This window comes from Melitaea cinxia, chromosome 4 (assembly GCF_905220565.1).
Source record: "Melitaea cinxia chromosome 4, ilMelCinx1.1, whole genome shotgun sequence".
Lineage (NCBI taxonomy): Eukaryota > Metazoa > Arthropoda > Insecta > Lepidoptera > Nymphalidae > Melitaea > Melitaea cinxia.
In genome coordinates this window covers 12,762,693-12,782,968 of record NC_059397.1, presented here as the reverse complement: position 1 = coordinate 12,782,968, position 20,276 = coordinate 12,762,693, and the positions used below count along the sequence as shown (strand labels likewise).

Genomic DNA, 20,276 nt, shown 5'->3' with positions numbered 1-20,276 from the left:
AATCGGTCCAGCCGTTTCAGAGATTGACCGGAACAAACAGACAGACAGACAGACACGACAAAAATTGTAAAAAATGTTATTTTAGTATACGGACCGTGTATTCATCCATACGCATTTAGTAAACAGCGTTTATTTAATATTTACAAACAGACACTCTAATTTTATTTATTTGTATAGATATATGCTCATTTATGTACACCAGTGGTTGAAATTCGACCATAATTACAATTTTTTATTTAAAAAAAAAAAAACAAAAAAGTAATGAAAATAAAGCACCTTTTTTTAATTTTAAATTAGACTACAGCTTTGACAATCAAGAAAATAGCGTATATGCGTGTGTGTGTCAAATCCATGGTAGTGTGTGTAATGTTTTTTAACCGACTTTCAAAAAAGGAGGAGGTTCTCAATTCGACTGTATATTTTTTTTTTTTTTATGTATGTTACATCAGAAGGCCTAGCCAAGTTACAAACGTTTCGTATCGAACGTCTTTCTACAATCGTTAACGGCTCGGCGTAAGTCATTTTAAATTGGTAGCCAAGTCTACACGACTGAGTCAAACGCTCATTCAACAACATCTTTAGAAAAAACTAATACTTTAGTCTATGATTAGCGTTTTTACGAGCGTCAAACTAACGTCAGTCACAACGTCGTTATACATAAAATTATAAATTGTTATTAGAACTATTGAAAGCCATTAATCCTGAAGAAGAAATTGTTATTAACTTATTAAGTATTTTATGCGTAACCGAAATAAGGTAAAGTTCTTCTTATATTTGGTTAATTATTATTATATCGCAGTGTTAATTTTAAACATTACTGTGTCTAGAAAAACTCGAAATTTTATGATAACATAATTCTGAATAGGAATGAAAGATATCTTGAAAGAATATTAGGAATCTTTGTAATTTTAATTTTAAGAATTGGTTAGGACTTGTTCTTATCGTTTCGTTAGCTGTCATGTTCATTAATTTTATTCATTTTCTCTTTTCCCTTAAATTGTAATAGATTGTAATTTACATTTTCAGAAATATTGTGCTGCCATGTATATAATATTATAAGTGGATAACGGCGCTGATAAACTTTTATTATGCAATTGTTTGTTGTCCTAAATAAAATAAAATAAAATCTTAAAAATTAAGTAGTTTATATGATGGAATATAGATCTTGAGCAAGCCCAGAACAGTTCGCAGCTTTACTGGAATTCATGGAAAGGGAAAAAAATTCCACAAAGAGAAAAGGGGGCTTAGCCAAGTTGACAATCTACAATCGATAACGCTATTAGAAAACTAACCAAATGTATAGAAATGACATCATCTCAACGTAAAGTCACGTGATCATAACAAACGAATAGAAAATTCGTAGACAAGTTTACTTGTTCAAAATGTTACAACGTCGAACGGAATCGTTTCTACAACGACGATCACTACATCCCATACAAATGGTAGCCATGTTACAGTTTTGACAAGCGTCAGCGAAACGATATCGAAATTTTTTAACGATAGTTAAAAGATTGCCGAGACCCAGTAGTAAACGTTAAAAAATGGCGTCTATTATGATAATATGAAAGAGTTGTGTTAGGACCGAGAATTATTTATTTACGATAATTTTGAACTATATGCAGCATTTAGCCATGATGATTTTGGAAGAGCCATGCTGAGTTATTATTGAATAAGTTATAGTAATTTTAATTAGTAAGATTTTATTTACATTGTCTAGTTACAAACTTTTATTCTTTTTTTATAAAAATTAATAAACGCTTTACATTCAACGGATCCCCCAGTAGGACTTTCTCCTGTGTTGGGGGTCCGGAAACACACACAATACACAAACACAACACCCAGACCACGACTAACATCTATATGGTCGATATAAATATCTGTCGGGAGCGGGAATCGAACCCGCGACCGCTAGCGCAACAGCCAGTGCATTTACCGTTGCGCCAACGCGACGTACTTAACTTCGTACGTCGTACGTAACTTTTATGTAGGTCCTTCATATTTAATTTATCATTTACCTACATATGATTAATAAGTTATTAATAGTATTTTGTAAATGTCCAGTTAATTTTATGTTCAATGTAATGTACCTACTTAAATATAAAATAATTAATAAAACATTATTATTATTACAAATAAGTTTATTATTGTTTTATTACAACACTGATGATATTCGTGGCATGCACATTTGGAAAGAAAAGATTTTTCAGTCATTAATACTTTTTATTTACAATTCACTCAAAACCCTACATTTTCGGTATTATTTGTTACTTTACATAAAAATCCATTAGCTACAGTTATTGTACATAAATATTAGTTTCATTATTACATTTTAAGTATAAATTAAAATAGGTTTTGTTATATACAAACAAAAATTAATTGTTCCTCTGATATTGCAGGCAATTTGAAATTGTATATAACCCTCAGCTGAGACCACTATCACTACATTAGACATTTTAAGGAATAGTGTTTGTCGGAGGTAGCGATGATGGTCTCAACTTGTAAAAAATGCTAAAATTTGCATCAAATTGTCTAGTACCAACTAAACGACTTAAAATTACATTTCGGCTTTCTTCCATTGCTATCTTTCGCAATTCTAATCACAACCTTTCCTTTTCTCTTTGTGGAATTTTTTTCCCTTTCCATGAATTCCAGTAAAGCTGCGAACTGTTCTGGGCTTGCTCAAGATCTATATTCCATCATATAAACCACTTAATTTTTAGGACTTTATTTTATTTTATTTAGGACAACAAACAATTGCATAATAAAAGTTTATCAGCGCCGTTATCCACATATAATATTATATACATGGCAGTACAATATTTCTGAAAATGTAAATTACAATTTAAGAGAAAAGAGAAAATGAATAAAATTAATGAACATGACAGCTAACGAAACGATAAGAACAAGTCCTAACCAATTCTTAAAATTAAAATTGCAAAGATTTAACACCTAATATTCTTACAAGATATTTTTCATTCCTATTCAGAATCATGTTATCATAACATGTCGAGTTTTTCTAGACACAGTAATGTTTAAAATTAACACTGTGATATAATAATAATAAACCAAATATAAGAACTTTACCTTATTTCGGTTACGCATAAAACAATAAGTTAATAACAATTTCTTCTTCAGGATTAATGGCTTTCAATAGTTCTAATAACAATTTGTAATTTTATGTATTACGACGTTGTGACTTTGACGTTAGTTTGACGCTCGTAAAAGCGCTCATCATAGACTAAAGTATTAGTTTTTTCTAAAAGATGTTGTAGAATGAGCGTTTGACTCAGTCGTGTCAACTTGGCTACCAATTTAAAATGACTTACGCCGAGCCGTCAACGATTGTAGAAAGACGTTCGATACGAAACGTTTGTAACTTGGCTAGGCCTTAAGGAAAGGTTGTGATTAGAATTGTGAAGGATAGCAATGGAAGAAAGCCAAAATGTAATTTTAAGTCGTTTAGTTGGTACTAGACAATTTGATGCAAATTTTACCATTTTTTACAAGTTGAGACCATCATCGCTACCTCCGACAAACACTATTCCTTAAAATGTCTAATGTAGTGATAGTGGTCTCAGCTGAGGGCTATAAACAATTTCAAATTGCCTGAAATATCAGAGGAACAATTAATTTTTGTTTGTATATAACAAAACCTATTTTAATTTATACTTAAAATGTAATAATGAAACTAATATTTATGTACAATAACTGTAGCTAATGGATTTTTATGTAAAGTAACAAATAATACCGAAAATGTAGGGTTTTGAGTGAATTGTAAATAAAAAGTATTAATGACTGAAAAATCTTTTCTTTCCAAATGTGCATGCCACGAATATCATCAGTGTTGTAATAAAACAATAATAAACTTATTTGTAATAATAATAATGTTTTATTAATTATTTTATATTTAAGTAGGTACATTACATTGAACATAAAATTAACTGGACATTTACAAAATACTATTAATAACTTATTAATCATATGCAGGTAAATGATATATTAAATATGAAGGACCTACATAAAAGTTACGTACGACGTACGAAGTTAAGTACGACGCGTTGGCGCAACGGTAAATGCACTGGCTGTTGCGCTAGCGGTCGCGGGTTCGATTCCCGCTCCCGACAGACATTTATATCGACCATATAGATGTTAGTCGTGGTCCGTGTGTTGTGTTTGTGTATTGTATGTTGTATGTGTTTCCGGACCCCCAACACAGGAGAAAGTCCTACTGGGGGAACCGTTGAGTGTTAATGTAAAGCGTTTATTAATTCTTATAAAAAAAGAATAAAAGTTTGTAACTAGACAATGTAAATAAAATCTTACTAACTTAAAATTACTATAATCTATTCAATAATAACTCAGCATGGCTCTTCCAAAATCATCATGGCTAAATGCTGAATATAGTTCAAAATTATCGTAAATAAACAATTCTCGGTCCTAACACAACTCTTTCATATTATCATAATAGACGCCATTTTTTAACGTTTACTACTGGGTCTCGGCAATCTTTTAGGTATCGTTCAAAAATTTCGACATCGTTTCGCTGACGCTTGTCAAAACTGTAACATGGCTACCATTTGTATGGGATGTAGTGATCGTCGTTGTAGAAACGATTCCATTTCGTTGTAACATTTTGAACGAGTAAACTTGTCTACGAATTTTCTATTTGTTTGTTGTGATCACGTGACTTAACGTTGAGATGATGTCATTCCTATACATTTGGTTAGTTTTCTAATAGCGTTATCGATTGTAGATTGTCAACTTGGCTAAGCCCGCAGAACTTTTGACCGGGTGGACCGATTTCGACAAATTTTGTTTTAATCGAAAGGTTGTGTGTGCCAATTGGTCCCATTTACTTGACGCTTATGCGTTTTTACTTGACGCTTTTTTCGTCGACCTACGTTGTATTATACCGTATAACTTTCTACTGGATGTATCGATTTTGATAATTCTTTTTTTGTTGGAAAGAAGATATCCCTAGTTTAGTACTATGATAAGGAAACCAGGATATGATGATGGGATCCCAGAGAAATCGAGAGAAACTCTTGAAAATCCGCAATAACTTTTTACTGGGTGTACCGATTTTGATAATTCTTTTTTTGTTGGAAAGAAGATATCCCTAGTTTAGTACCATGATAAGGAAACCAGGATCTGATGATGGGATCCCAGAGAAATCGAGGGAAACTCTTGAAAATCCGCAATAACATTTTACTGGGTGTACCGATTTTAATAATTTTTAATTTAATCGAAAGCTGATGTTTGTCATGTGGTCACATATAAATTTTATTGAGATCTGATAACTACTTTTTGAGTAATCTTTGATAACGCGTAACTACGTAACTACTTGACTATTTTCTCGTCGATATACGTTGTATTATACTCGTCGATGTAATTGAAGTCGGTTTTTTTTTCGTTTGCGAGCAAACACAATTATTTTTATTATTGATTTAATATATTTTTATGGATTATTTTAAAAAAAATATTAGCAATCTGTACTCCTTCTCTAATTTAAATTAATAAAAGATACATTGAAGATTATTTTTATATTACCTAAAAAATTATTAAGTACAAAACTCGTACAATAACTTCACGCATCGCACACTAATTATAGTCACAAATAATTTTTTCTTTTTTCTGGGAATTCAGACTCGTCTTGAAAATATATTTCCAAGAATTAGAAGAATAGGAATTTTCTGTAACAAAGTATTATTATTATAAAGACCAAATTAAAAAGATAAATAAAATCTTAGCTTAAGATTATACTAATGTTTATCCTAAAAAACTGTAGGTACGACTAAATTTATCCACGTAAATATTATTTTACTATAGAACTCTTATTTTAGGTACATACAATTAATTATATAAATATATCAAAGGGAAAGTATCTTTGATCATGCTAAGTTACTTATTAACTCTATTTTCATTAGAAACCTTTTAAAATTGAATTCGTAAGTAGAGTTGTCTAATACTACGTAATGACATAGCAAGTTAGTTACTGAGTATTAAAGCTAAAAACTTTTCAACGTAACGTCGTTTTATTAAGTTGATATTAGGGCAACTTTAGAGTCGCGTTAACGACACGCTGACCGTTGGCGCTGACTGCCGAAACGTATGAACTTCTAGAAAGCGGCCGAAAAGGCCTTATTATGCTTAGCGCGTTGCCGCCACGTAGCCATCAACGCTGATCGCACGCGGGTGCCCTCAGGTATGTTCCAGTGTTGCACCGAACATACAGTGGCGACGTCTATCGTGCGGTCAATGTGACTCTCAAATCAGCCAAACTAAAAAAAAAAAAAACAACTTTATAAGAAAATAAACTGGTTTACCTTTCACGTCGATTGCCACTAGCTGCAAGTTCATGTTCGAGAGCTGCGATCTTTTCTTCATGGCGCGTACGTTGGACTTGCGCACGTCTCTGCTGTTCTTCTAAAGCTAAAACAATTTTTTCCAACCGGTGGATCTGTTGCTGCTTATTCTCTAGCGTTGAAAACAGCTCTTGTATCTCGTCCGCTTTTGCAGCAATTTGTTTGTTTACCTGTAAAAGAAAGACCAAATAATTAAGCACTAGGATTTATAAGACGACGATATGTATGTTTTACTTTTATTGTAGTGTATTGTTCTCATGTAAGTGACATTGTCTTTTTGAGAATAAAGTTCTTTAACCTTAAATAGTTTATATTATTTTGATGTTTATTCTAACCTGAATAATGTTGATATTTGTTGTTTTTTACTTGTTGACATTCGTTATTATTTCTATTATGTTTGTGTTATTTTAGTGTACGGTTAGCGTACGGTATAAATAATTTTAATATTTCATTTGTCCATTTAGTCGAAGTGAAATACGTTTGATTTACGCGAATCGAATTTCCTGCATGAATATAAAAATGTGATAAAATAAAATAAAAAAAAAAACTCTCACTTCATCTACAATGTTCATTCGATGCTCAAGGTCTTGCTGTAATTCAGTTAGCTCGCGACTCTGTTCAGTTTCTTTATTCTTAAGCATATTTATCAGTTCCTCTCGAACCTAAAATATTGTTAATTAGTATTATAGATTTTAAATAACCTTTAAAATGTTCTAGTTCTCATTGTTATTTTAGCATTCGACTTAAGTCAGTTTAACGGGGTTTCGATCAGTCACGGTAAGATGACCTGGTATTACCTGACACCACTCTGTCTAAAACCCTTATTATTGGTTTAAAATCCCATAATAATGTATCCACAAACCCGAAGTGTGATTTAAACGCATTTTCCAGAGGGTGAATTACGAATTAATAAACCTTCAAATAGATATTGTTGATTGGTTGATTTTTTTTTAAGAGAGACATATTGAATTCACTGTGAGAATTTTTTAGTCATTCATAAATAAAATAATAGATTAAAAAACCCTCTAAAACTTGTTACGAAAATAAATATCTAGTATTGTGTACCGTCCTTAATAATGTATGAAAGAAAACTTCAAATATTATAAAATGCTTAGAAACTTAATTTAATCATACAGACTTTTTTATTTATAAGCTAGTTAAAAAAATATTTTTAGGTCCACTATTGTTTTTGATCTTTGTTAATGATACTGGATCATGCTTCCGTCACTCTAATTTGCTTTGTTCCGCTGATGATATGAAGATTAGGACCATTTCATCTCGATCTAACGAACTTGACCCGGTCTAATTGATTACGTCTGAACTCTAAATTCTAAATCTAAATGTTCATTTGTATCATTCAAATGTCAGTCAGCCCACACTCCATCAGAATATCAATTAAAAAATTGAAATTTGCAGAGACATGAAAATGCGTGATCTTGAAGTAATTCATGACTCAGGGTTTCTCTTCGATGAGCATATTGACGAATGATTAAGAAAGCTTCAAAGGCACTAAGATTCGTCATACGAACCTCAGAAAGTTTTAAGATAAACTATTAAAAATTAAAAAAACTATTAAAATTTTGTATTGCACCATTGTTAGAAGTATCCTTGGGTATGGATCAGAGATCTGGAATTTCCGTTATAAGAAGTAAGTACATAAACAGAATAGAGCAATTACAAATGAAATTAGTTAAGTTTTTATGTAATCGTCTAAAACTGCCTCTTATAATATTTACCTAGATCAATGCGCACGATTCCATTTGCTTTCTTATAAAAATGACGTGAAATCGCTGACATTGTTTTTTTTTATAAAACTTATTTCTAATAAAATTAATTCTTCGGGACTACTTTTTAAAATTAATTTCATTGTACCATCGAAATCAGTACGACCACTAGTACCCACAAATTACTGCCAAAGTGCGTTCCTGTGGCGCGCGAGTAAAACCTTAAATAATTTGTGTAAACTCGGTGATTTTGGTGCATCCAATTCGAGTGTAGCCATGGCAAGGCGAGTATTTAACCAAAACTCTTTCGCATTGTTTTGTACGTTTTTCTTAAAAAAGGTTATACTGAATCTTGACGTCTATTAATTCTGCCCGCACGACATGTATTATTTATATACTAGTTCTTATACGTGAAGACCTATCATGAGCCAAATATTTTTTAGTAGTATTGATATATTTATGCTGTTGGCTTTCCCAAAATTAAACAAATAAGTAAATAAATAAAACGATAAAAAAATAACTAATCATATATAATCATCTAATGCAATGAGTTTAAGTAAGCAAGTAACCTTAATGACCCTTGCCTGGGCACGTGACGTTTTATCCTGTTGTTCAAGCTGCTGGTCTTTTTGTAAAAGAATTTCTGATAACTCTTCATTGCGATGAACAGCATCTAAGAGACTCATCCTTAGGTTCATAATCTAAAGGAAATGAAAAATTATGTCACTTATATTTAGTAATCTAATAATAAATAATTATCCAAATTACCGTATACCTACCTCCTCTTGAAGATCTTGATAGCTGTTACCATTGGGAGTTTCCTGACACTTTGCTGAGGCTCGATTATGTGCTTGCAAGTCACGTATGTATTGTTCATATTGATTAACTTTTTTTTCACTATAAAAGAATAATATTAATATAAACTCGTTAAAAATAGCTTAAGGCAAACGTTCAGAACCCTCTACTCACTATAGTCTGCTATGTTTGGTCAGATCTCTTATTTGAATTTGCATTTTACCAATTATTTCTTCTTTATTTAAAAGTTCAGATGTTAACTTTTGCTGCATTCCTACTTTGTTCTCCGATTCCTAAAATAGCCCATTTCGTTATTTTTTTCACTATTTTTATTTTGACTAGTGGTCGCCTAGTGGTAGTAATTTAACCATAATTAATTTAAATTATAAGTTTGTACACTATATATAATTTAAAACAAAAGAGTATATATGCGTGTGTGGAATAGATGGTGGTGTATGTTTTTTTTTTATTGATTATTGTATTTTTATGCATAATTTTAAATAAACGTTAGCATTCTGCACTCCTTCTCTAGTGTGCGAAATTTCATACTCCTCCGTCCGCGCATTTTTTGTAAAAAGGGATACAAAGTTTTTGCTTCACGTAGTAATATATATAGATAAGTACAAGACTTGGAATTACCTTAAATCGGAATCGTAAAATTTTCGTGGTGTCTAATATTGAAACTAAGTGAAATTTTATTTGTTTTGTTTAAGAATAATCATGATATGTTTTACATTGGTAATCTTGAGCGATCTCACAACAAGTCTATAAAAGGATCATGAAACTCATGATGAAAAATATATATGGAGATATTCACCGCTATTTTGGTAAGAGATTCCAAAAAGCTAATTTTTTCCATTTTACACGTCGCCATTTCTTCTTCCGTGAATCGCAATGTATCTTTTGTAGCTTGCAATTCTGCCCATAAGTCCATTTCTCTTTCTGTGGGTAAATCTAAACAACAACAAAAAAAACAATAACATGCGATAGCACAATTATTAAATAAATACCTAAGACTTATCCGGATTATCTAACCTGGATTCGGCTTGCTATTTTCAAGTTCAGTGATTTTAGCTTTTAATTCTTCTATAGCGCTTTGACTCTCTCTGAGTATGGTCTCTAGATGTTGTTTTTGTTCAGATTCTCTTTGTGAAATTTGTTTTTGTTCTTCTAATACAGACGTCATATCTTTTAATTTTCTGTTGAACTCTTGTATTTCTGATTTGTGTTGAGTAGTCATTGATTGAATTTGTTCTTTCAAATCGTTTACTCTGGAAATATTTATAGTTATGTATTTTTATTGTCGCTATAACCAGAAGACACGGATATCAAATATCATTAGATATATTAAAGTATACTTTGAAATTATAACTTACTCTGCTTGAAGAGCATCTCGCTGTTGGGCTAAGTTGCTACTAGTTATTTCACCTGTTTTTAGAGATTCCTTTAACTTTCGTGCTCTCGCTTCTAATTGAACTTCTCGCTGTCGACTCTTTTCGGTAAAGAAACATTTGAAATTTTGATCAAAACTAATTTCAAGCATTGTATATGACAGAATATTATATAGTTGTGTTTGATAAAAAGACTGATACCTGATCTTCTAAAGATTTCACTGTGCCAGTAAGACTAGCTATGCTCGCTTCGGCCTCCCGTAGCTGACGATCCATTTTAGAAACACGCATACGGGTTTGCCTTAGCTGGGACTCTGTCGTTGCTAGTTTTTCTTTCAAAGCCAACTTTGCACTTCGTTCTTCTTCTAATTCACGTCGCGTTTCCTTTGCCATAAATTTTGTGTGATTAAAAATTATTACGAAATTGAATTTTTTAGAGCTCTGTTTTTCACAACTCAAACAAAAACTAAGTCAATTTGACTCTTTGTTACTTATTGTCTGTTGTAATCTATAAACAATGTACCTCCAAAATCTTTGGGATTTCGGTATCAGCTTGTGTTTCGCGCAGTTCACTTAAGTTAGCAGCGCGAGCGTCTAAGTCTTGGCGTAGCCGAGCTACTTCTCTCACTAATGTTTCTCCAACTGCGACTAAAGTGGATCGCTCTCTACATACTCTCCTGTTTATTAACAAAGGATAATGGAAGTATAATATTTTCAAAAAGAAAGTACACGTCCCATTGTTTGAAGACCTTTTCTCCTTCAGAGGTAGATAGGTCGAAGAGATTAAACAGTTACACTGTTCCATTTCGACTTGACGGATATACATAAATTAGAATCTTAAGAAACACCTTACAGGTTTTGCTGGTCGTTTGAGAAGAAATTTGAGAATATTTCCTCATGATACCTACCTTAACAATCAAATATGATATGAGTTTTAGACAAATTTCACTTGTGAACATACATCTATTATAACATCACTCTAGCTTAGATTTAAACCGAAGGTGGTCAGCTCTTGTACACCTAGTATAAGGTGACTATTGTGAATAATATTATTATTATTATTATTATAACAGCGTAGTTTATTGCGACCTACGATAATGTGAACTATGTGTAACACGGCTACTATGAGCACCGGGATATATTATTGGTTGTACACTTATTCTTAGTTCTCCTTAACAGTAAAAGGAAGTAAAAGGAAAAGTATATCGAGCTGGTAAAAATTAATTAAATCAATAAAAAATACTATGGTACATAAATAAAACTCTTATTTACTGTACTTTGTTAGCAAGGTTATGGCATCTATAGCGTTATCTGCATGCGTTTTAAGATTCCGTAGAGCTTCACACATTTCGAGCCCCTGCGAGTTATACTGCGCAATTTTATCCACAGCCTCATTGCCGACAATTTCCTATTATAAAAACACGCTAATTGTATTCTTTAAACTTATTGGACTTCTAATATAAATGATACTACGAGATTGCGTATTGGTCACAAAGACTGACTCTTGCTAGTTTCAGATTCGATTCTAATTAATGACAATGTTTGATGAACCATACTGTTGATAGACGTAGTCTAAGCGTTTGCTGGTTCTGTGTGTGTTCCTGTGCCCCAACTCATTAGTTCACACTATTATGGGGCCGTTGAGCGTGAGGCATTATATTAATTTCATTATTTATCAATTTATATATTTTGACGTGACAACACAATTCGATATAAACATTAATATACAGTACGTGACAAAACTTTAGTACAATACACGGTTTTAATTACAATTCTTAATAAGAACATTTTTTTTTACTTTTTGATTCTACTATTTAAATGAATGGTAGTCAAGGCATTCATGCAAAGATGAGGAGGTTATTATTATTAGATTAAAAGGACAGCTAGTATTTATTTAAGGGGGTAATGGTTCCGAGTAAGCTCATGCCGCTCGAACGGCAGGACAAAACTATAGCACTTTTAAGTTTAAAAAAATAAAATAGATGGATATTTTTGATTGTTTGTCTTAGTTATGAGTACTTCCTCACAAGCGGCACGATCTTACACGAAACATACAAGTAAATAATAGCTTTCTCCATCCATTCCTTGTACGAATGAATGTCTTAACGTAGTTTGTCTCTAATCGTGGAATCAAAAAGTCAAAAAAATATTCTTAATAAGAGCCGTAATGAAAAATGTGGAGTGTGCTAATGTTTTGTCACGCATTGTACATACTTCGATAAGAAACACACCTATAAATTTATCTAAAAATTCGATTATTAATCTGGACTTTTTAAATTATTTTAGTTTTTAAAGTTAATCCTACGATATACGTACATTTTTCTCAATCAAATTCTTTATCCAATCTATTAATTCCTGTCGAGCAGTAAATGCCTGAAGACACAAGTCTGCAAAACACGCTGGAATTTTTATTACTTTTGAATCCACTTCCGCAAGCGCACATTCATCTGTTAACAATACAAGATAATCCTTTGTAAATTATTTGTATAAACAGGAAAAACTGCGACTTTCACTTTATTATATATTCCAAATATATAGTGGGACCAAATCAGCAAGTAGTTCATATTCAATAAAACAGACTAAACAAGTAACAGTAGAAACTAACTTATTAAACTAATTATCAGATTTGGTAATAAGACAAAAAGTTAGGCACCAATGGGAACGGTTGTATTGAAAAGTTCGACAGCTCCATCAGTAGCGGAGGACGCAACTGCATCACGGCAAAGCTGCGTCACTTCATTTGGAGCCCAGTCCGCTACATTGAAGACTACTAACTCCGCCTGTCCTTCACCTCCAGCATTGATTCCCTCACGTGACATTTGTTCTCGCAGATTTTGAAGACCATCAAACACTTCCAATATAGCTTGCTTTAATAAACAAGTGTAAGTAAGTACAAAATGCCTATTTAATATTCTCATGTATATTGCACCTTACATAATTATATTGGGTGCGTTAAGTTTCTTTAGGCATATTTTACGGGTATATATTATTACAAATTTAGTAAGTTACTGGTATTATTTATTTATTTTTTCATTTAAAAATAGTACAATATTTTGCATGAAAATGATATACTTATTTCATTTACTACACAAAAAAAAATGTATCTCAGATTGGCAATAATGAGATTAACCAATTTTTAATAAAAGTATAGTAATTATAACAACAAAAAATACCTGTTTCAAATCAAGTTCTCTTTTCATGCGATGAAATTGCTTTTGCTTTTCAAAATATGATGCTTTAAGGTTATTCTCGTCTTTTTTAGGCGTTGGGCCTTTAAGTGAAATTACTGGTGTTACAGGACGAGACAATGAACGTATGGGCATTGTAGGTGTTCTCGGTCGAGTTAATTGTGCACTTTTCTGAGGTGTGTTTGGACGACTAACTGGAGTTGAGTGGCGCAGTGCAGACTGCAAAGGTGTACTCGGCCGGCTTGGCATTCGTGGCGTTTGAGGTCGACTCGAAATATTTTTAGGAGTTTGTGGTTGATCTTGGATTGGAGTAGGAGGACGTTGTGTTGAATTTTGCTCTGCAAATATTTTACGTCACTTATTCAAACAATAGATGATGATATTACTACTTTTACATTGATAATACCTACCGATAGTAGGGTCTAACACAGCACTAGCGGTAATTTCTTCAATATTTTCTGTAACTGTACAAATTAGGCATTAACTCAAAGTACTAACTAAACTATTGTCAAATTTATCATTCACAATAATGAATCTGAACAGACCAACAAAATCCGGACAGTTGTTTTGTAAATCATGAGTACTTTTGTTTGTAGCTTGCTGATTGTCAATATTTGCAACGTCAATTTCGTCTTCTTTAAAATTAACCGTTGGTTCTACTTCTTGCTTCACAGGAATTATCTATAATTTTACATTTAAAGTATTATTTTTAGTCAAACTAAATTTGTATAATAAACTGCCACTTTTGTACACTTACGTCAAAATCCATAACAACGGTCCTGACTTCACACTCCCAATTTCGATTAATCTAAACATATATTTAAATCATTATTTAGAAAAAGTTAAGCTATTATGAAAATGTTTTTTTTTTTTTATAATATACAAACCTTCATATCTGTTTTAGAATCAGATCTCTGTCCATTACGAGAAACAGCTGTTTTAATCTATAAAAAACATTATTTAAAAACATACTGGAGTGTAACAATAGAATGTGTAGAATAGAAGAGTGAAAGAATAATTTATAATTATGTTTTAAACTTACTGCAACAAATAAACCCTGAAGTATGCTTAGAAAACGTAAGCCAGACCTTGCGTTCACAAGATTTTGCGTGATTAATTGAGGTAGGGCAATGAGAGATTGAGGTACAGCAGGATATATCCTGCTTATAATCTGGAGCAGCCCGAAAGGAAGGGAAGAGGAAAAGGGAAAGACTTACAGAAGATCAGCTAAATAGCAGTGTTGTGTCCCTCAAGTGAATAGCGGGTAGATTTTACGTGTTGCAGGTAGCTATGGAATCACTTACCATCTGGTAAGTCTGGTATGCTTGTCTACCAACCTAGTTATATGTAAAAGAAAATATTAACATTTTCCATGTTTTAATTAATTATTTTAGTTACTTAATAAATAAGTACTAATATTGTAAAGCTGAAGTGTTTGTTTGTATGTGCTAATTTTATAGATTTCTGGTTTGCATTGAAATATTATTTATGCGTTGAACAGTCTATTTGCGAGGAAGGTTATAGGCTATATACAATTTTTAGTACCTTTTTGGTTCTCAAATTAACACTGGTGAAACCGCAGGGTACAGCTAGTAAGAACTTATGAGGAATATACCTTTGAAGAAGTAGGAGAAGGCGGAGACCGCATAGGCGACTGTCTTTGAGCTGGTATGGTAAGGTTGCGATTCGTAGCATTGCGCGCGGCTCGTGCGGTAGACGCGGCAGTTGGACGCGGAGCCAGGCGCGGAGATGAAACATCTGTTATTTTTCATTTTTATTTGAATCTCATCATGAAAAGCAAAATCAAAAATATCTTTATTCCAATAGGCTTCAAAAGCCAACCCGCCTGCCCAGCGTGGTGACTTTGGGCAACATAACACATGAATTCCCGCCATTTTTAGCGCTAACTTGTAGAGGTCCAGCAGTGGACTGCGATAGGCTGAAGTGATGAACTGATTTAAAAGTGAATTAATATTTAGTCGAGCTAAGTATCTTTGCATGCAATGATTTATTTACATTGTAGTTTTTTTTATTGCATTTAGAGTTTACCTTTAAGCAGTTGTTATACTGTTATTATAATTATATGAATGTAATCAATCATCAAATATGAGTAATTGCATATTATTTGTGCTACTTGTATAAAAAACTGTTGGTTAATATACATACTAGCTGACCCCGCAAACGTTGTTTTGCCATATATGTTATTAAACCCCTTAATCCCCACCCCATTATAACTTACGGGTACGAATAATTGTGTTTGCTCGCAAACGAAAAAAAACCGACTTCAATTACATCGACAAGTAATACAACGTAGATCGACGAAAAAATAGTCAAGCAACTACGCGTTATCAAAGATTACTCGAAAAGTAGTTATCAGATCTCGATAAAATTAAATGTGACCACATGATAAACATTAGCTTTCGATTAAATTAAAAATTATCAAAATCGGTACACCCAGTAAAAAGTTATTACAGATTTTCGAGAGTTTCCCTCGATTTCTCTAGGATCCCATCATCAGATCCTGGTTTCCTTATCACGGTACCAAACTAGGGATATCCCCTTTCCAACAAAAAAAGAATTATCAAAATCGGTACATCCAGTAGAAAGTTATGCGGTATAATACAACGTAGGTCGACGAAAAAAGCATCAAGTAAAAACGCATTATTAGATATAACTCGAAAAGTAGTTGTTAGATCTCAAATAAATTTAAATGGGACCAATTGGCACACACCACCTTTCGATTAAAACAAAATTTGTCGAAATCGGTCTACCCGGTCAAAAGTTCTGATGTAACATACATTAAAAAAAAATACAGCCGAATTGAGAACCTCCTCCTTTTTTGGAAGTCGGTTAAAAATAGAAGTTGGTTGATTCTCAATATGCGCACAAAATTTTATAAAATTCGGTCCTGCCGTTCGGAGGAGTATTGTAACTAACATTTTTATATATAAGATTTGATTATGATTTGGCATTGAAAAATACATACAACGCTAAATTTTCACTCTTCTACCAGCAACCACTATTTTAAATGGCGTTTAGCGGCAAGACAACGTTTGCCGGATCAGTTAGTATAGGTATATAAAAATTCACACTTCATCAGAAAGCACAGAAACCACAACACACGGTTTAGTACCTGCATCATATAGCTACGTTAAAATCAGATTCATATAATACCAGATCTAAAAATAATGATATTCAAATACTATCATGATTTTTTTTAAATAGGTACCTATAAGTTTTTTTGTAAGAATTCATTTCAATTTAAACAATAGTGCAAATCCTATATAGACATATAAACTAAAGTATCCAAGAAAATGAAACGAGTAGAAACCAAGATCTACATACATGTAACTTTTTGTTTTAAATCAAAGTGAATAAAGTGTCAGGTGACGGGTTAAAAAAAATACAACACTTACATGGTTTATCTTTCTGCGGTTTTGTTGTAGCCATTATTAACAATTTCACATGAAAATCAGCAAAAGTGTATCGATAAATTATTATTATTTACAACGTTTGCAATTTTGATACAACATAAAATGTCTAATTGATATTCGAGTTATAAAAAAATGACAGGGAATATTTTTTAATTTAACAATTTAATTCAATCGTACATTAAGTATCAAATGTCTAAAACAACATATGAATACTCATTACATAATTTCTTCTTAATTTTAATCGAAAATCTGAGTTTGGATACAAAATTTTGATAGAAAAGAAAAACAAGATGATGGATAGGTAGAACTGTCAAGAAATTTAATAAATAATTGTTGTCAAATTTACTATTTCGGTTTTAAATCTGTTTGATTACACGTTTCGCGTAAATTAATGAGTCAATTTTGTATTTGAAATCGTATACATTTACTAACCCCTAATAATGTAATGTAATTTTTATTTGACAATGCCTGTAGAACCGAAAACGCAAGGTACTAGAATAATACTATTTAAGTCGTCATAAGTAGTTTAAACATACGACTTTTAGCATTAAAACGATAAAAATAGTATTTTATGCTATTCATAAAATCGTTTAAAATCAATGTATTTGTTATATTTATAATAAAAAAACAACATATAAAAATAACTGTATTAAAATAAGTACATAGCCACTACATACATCACATTGCAAGAGATTTATGAAAATTAGCATTCGTTAGATTGAAAACTAGATGAAACTGTAGCTGCATTGGAGGCTATCACTGAATAATATTTAACAACGACTTGTTTTTTGACGTTCCCGGTCATATTTTCTATTGAGTATATAATATATACAACACATGTATAAAGAAAAATACATATATTACATCAGGTTTCGTAATGGGAATCGAACCTAGAATCCCCGAAGCAGAAATCTTTTCAATTTAACGAATATCATTATCTATAAACCAATTTCTGCCTGTAAATAGGCTATTAAATAATAATATGTATATATATCTTAATTTTAATCACAGAAAACAACAATTCAGTAACTAGCTACAAGTGCCGCATTCCGCAGCGTATACCTCCCGCACGGACAAGATTCTCCGCAAAATCGAAGCTAAATGAACAATTGGTACCTATTTTACTAAACAAATTAATACCTCTATAAGTAAATATTATAAGTAAACAAGTTAATAATTTTATAAAAGGAAGTCTCCTTTATATCTGTATTGTCTGTATATTTTATTAGTCAATCAAATTTTTATCTTTTTACATCTATTTTATACGTACGTGCTTGGCAGCGTTTTTAATATATATAATGACGGTGATTATCTTCCGTGTATGTTGAACTTCTAAACAAATCGTGTTTTTCATAAAAGGTTCGTCCACAATCTGCAAACCGAGCGAGTAACAATTTAAGCGATTCGATTAAGATGTATCCTGAGACGAGATCAGCTCGACCGGAGCGTGAAAGGCTTTATCCAGCTCAAAAGGTAAGCTTCAATCATAAAGGAGTCTGAACCATGTTCACGTATTTAGTTATTTATAAGTTTACTGTGAAAGAACAAAGAATTTATTGAAAATAATTTTTCTTTTTCTTCTATTTCTACTTATCTATTGTTAGAAAAAATATTTTATTTTATCTTATCTTATTCGTTCAGTCTCTTTTTTTTTAGTTTTACCTATGTATATTATTATATCTATATGTATTGTGTTAAGATTAGTATCTAGTAATAGTACTATTACTAAGTAGTAGTACCTACTACTTACGTAATAATAGTGTATGCATGCATTCAGCATGTATCATCCCACAGCTGGGCATAGGCCTCTTTCTGCACGTAGGAGAAGTAAGGAGCTTAATCCATCACACTGCTTTATGCGGGTTGGCGGATATGTTTCCTACTATGAGTAACGATAGCTATGAGGTATTTATGATAACAACTGGGACCGACGGTTTAACGTACTCTCCAAAGCATGGTGGGGTGACCCACAAGACACTTAATAATAGTGCTACTTATTACTATCACTACATGCATCTATGTTTGTCACCTTTTGAATTACTTAAATATTCTATGAAATAATACTTGTTCTTATTTTTCAAATAATGACAAATATGTCATTAGCTACATTTTCATTGTCCATTCAAATATGTTTCAATTTCTCATGGTTTACGGTAACAACAAGGTTAAACTATTTGTACTTGACATACAATATTAAAAAATCAAATATATGTAAATTTTAAAATAATATTTTGGAGTTCCTTGGGTAGTACGATAAAAGACACCTTTTTGCTTATTACCCGACTGCCAAGGAAGGGTTATGTTTTTCGCGCGTATCTTGTATGTATGTATGTATGTTTATATGTAATATTCTTTACTACCTCATATTTCCAGAACCACTGAACGGATTTACATAATTGAGGTATCGTTAGGTTCGTCTTAGCTGGCCAAGTGTTCTTAGATAGGTGACATTAAAAAAAATCAAACATGGCGGCTGCGCGAAGCCATTGTAGTTAATGAAAAAAAAAAATTTCTCGAATACTACAATATGGGTATCAAATTGAAGGGCACAATACAAGGATTTTAAAAAGGTATATCATGATTATTATTACCGTAATACTAATACAGAAATACAATATTAAAGTTTAAAAAATGTGGACTTTGTTCTTTCCCACGCCTATGCCATGTCAAACTCGCCTCCTAGGCGACGATCAACTTCGGGGTGTAGCCTTTCTAATAAAATACAATGGTTAAAAAAACATACAATTAAAATTACAAATAAAAATTAATAAATGTCACACCAATTTACAATTACATTAATAAAATCAATAACAAATACATAATACCAAATACAAACAAATAATTTTAATAATAATTTCATTATATTAAAACTAATAGCTGTTGACTTAAGCAGTCACCTATTTGCTAAAGGTCAGGCTTACGTTGCTTTGAGCAGAGTGAGATCTTTCTCCGGGCTTGCTATCAGTTCTCTTGACCCTAAAAAATTACTTAATCAACCACATGATGTAAACTGTTTTAATGAATTGAACCGATTACGTAATTTGTCTGACTAAAAAGACATAAATAAAATAATAATTAAAAAAAAAAAAAAACAAAAAAAACCCGCCTGCGTGAAGAACAACTAATAGAAAATCAACTGAAAAAGCTGGAACAAGGTAAAAATTAAATATGCACACAAAGTCAGCGAAATAAATAGAAACAATATCAAACATTTTGTGCTGTACATTTAAAATATATTATTAATACGGTAGTCCTGCGAAACTTTATGCAACGTTGTAGATAATATGCAGTCGGAGGCATGAAATTGAAGGATAAGTCAAATCATTCTCTCTTTGTGCATGTCTCCGACTGCATGTTATGTACGACGTTGCATAAAGTT

At 31.9% G+C, this 20,276-nt stretch overlaps 1 protein-coding gene across 1 annotated transcript; it reads right to left on the bottom strand.

The window, feature by feature from the left end:
- Positions 1 to 5,674: 5,674 nt before the first annotated feature.
- LOC123670408 (paramyosin-like) lies at positions 5,675 to 16,913 on the bottom strand. Its single transcript, XM_045603905.1, has 20 exons — positions 16,880 to 16,913; positions 15,079 to 15,221; positions 14,351 to 14,407; positions 14,009 to 14,144; positions 13,874 to 13,927; positions 13,449 to 13,801; positions 12,929 to 13,142; positions 12,592 to 12,722; positions 11,553 to 11,683; positions 10,799 to 10,952; positions 10,477 to 10,659; positions 10,261 to 10,376; positions 9,920 to 10,155; positions 9,702 to 9,838; positions 9,059 to 9,177; positions 8,869 to 8,986; positions 8,659 to 8,790; positions 6,920 to 7,027; positions 6,327 to 6,535; positions 5,675 to 5,693 (listed from the first exon to the last, which is right to left on the bottom strand). Exons 1-20 carry the CDS (start codon positions 16,911 to 16,913, stop codon positions 5,675 to 5,677), a joined length of 2,784 nt encoding a protein of 927 aa, XP_045459861.1.
- Between the last annotated feature and the right edge of the window lie 3,363 nt (positions 16,914 to 20,276).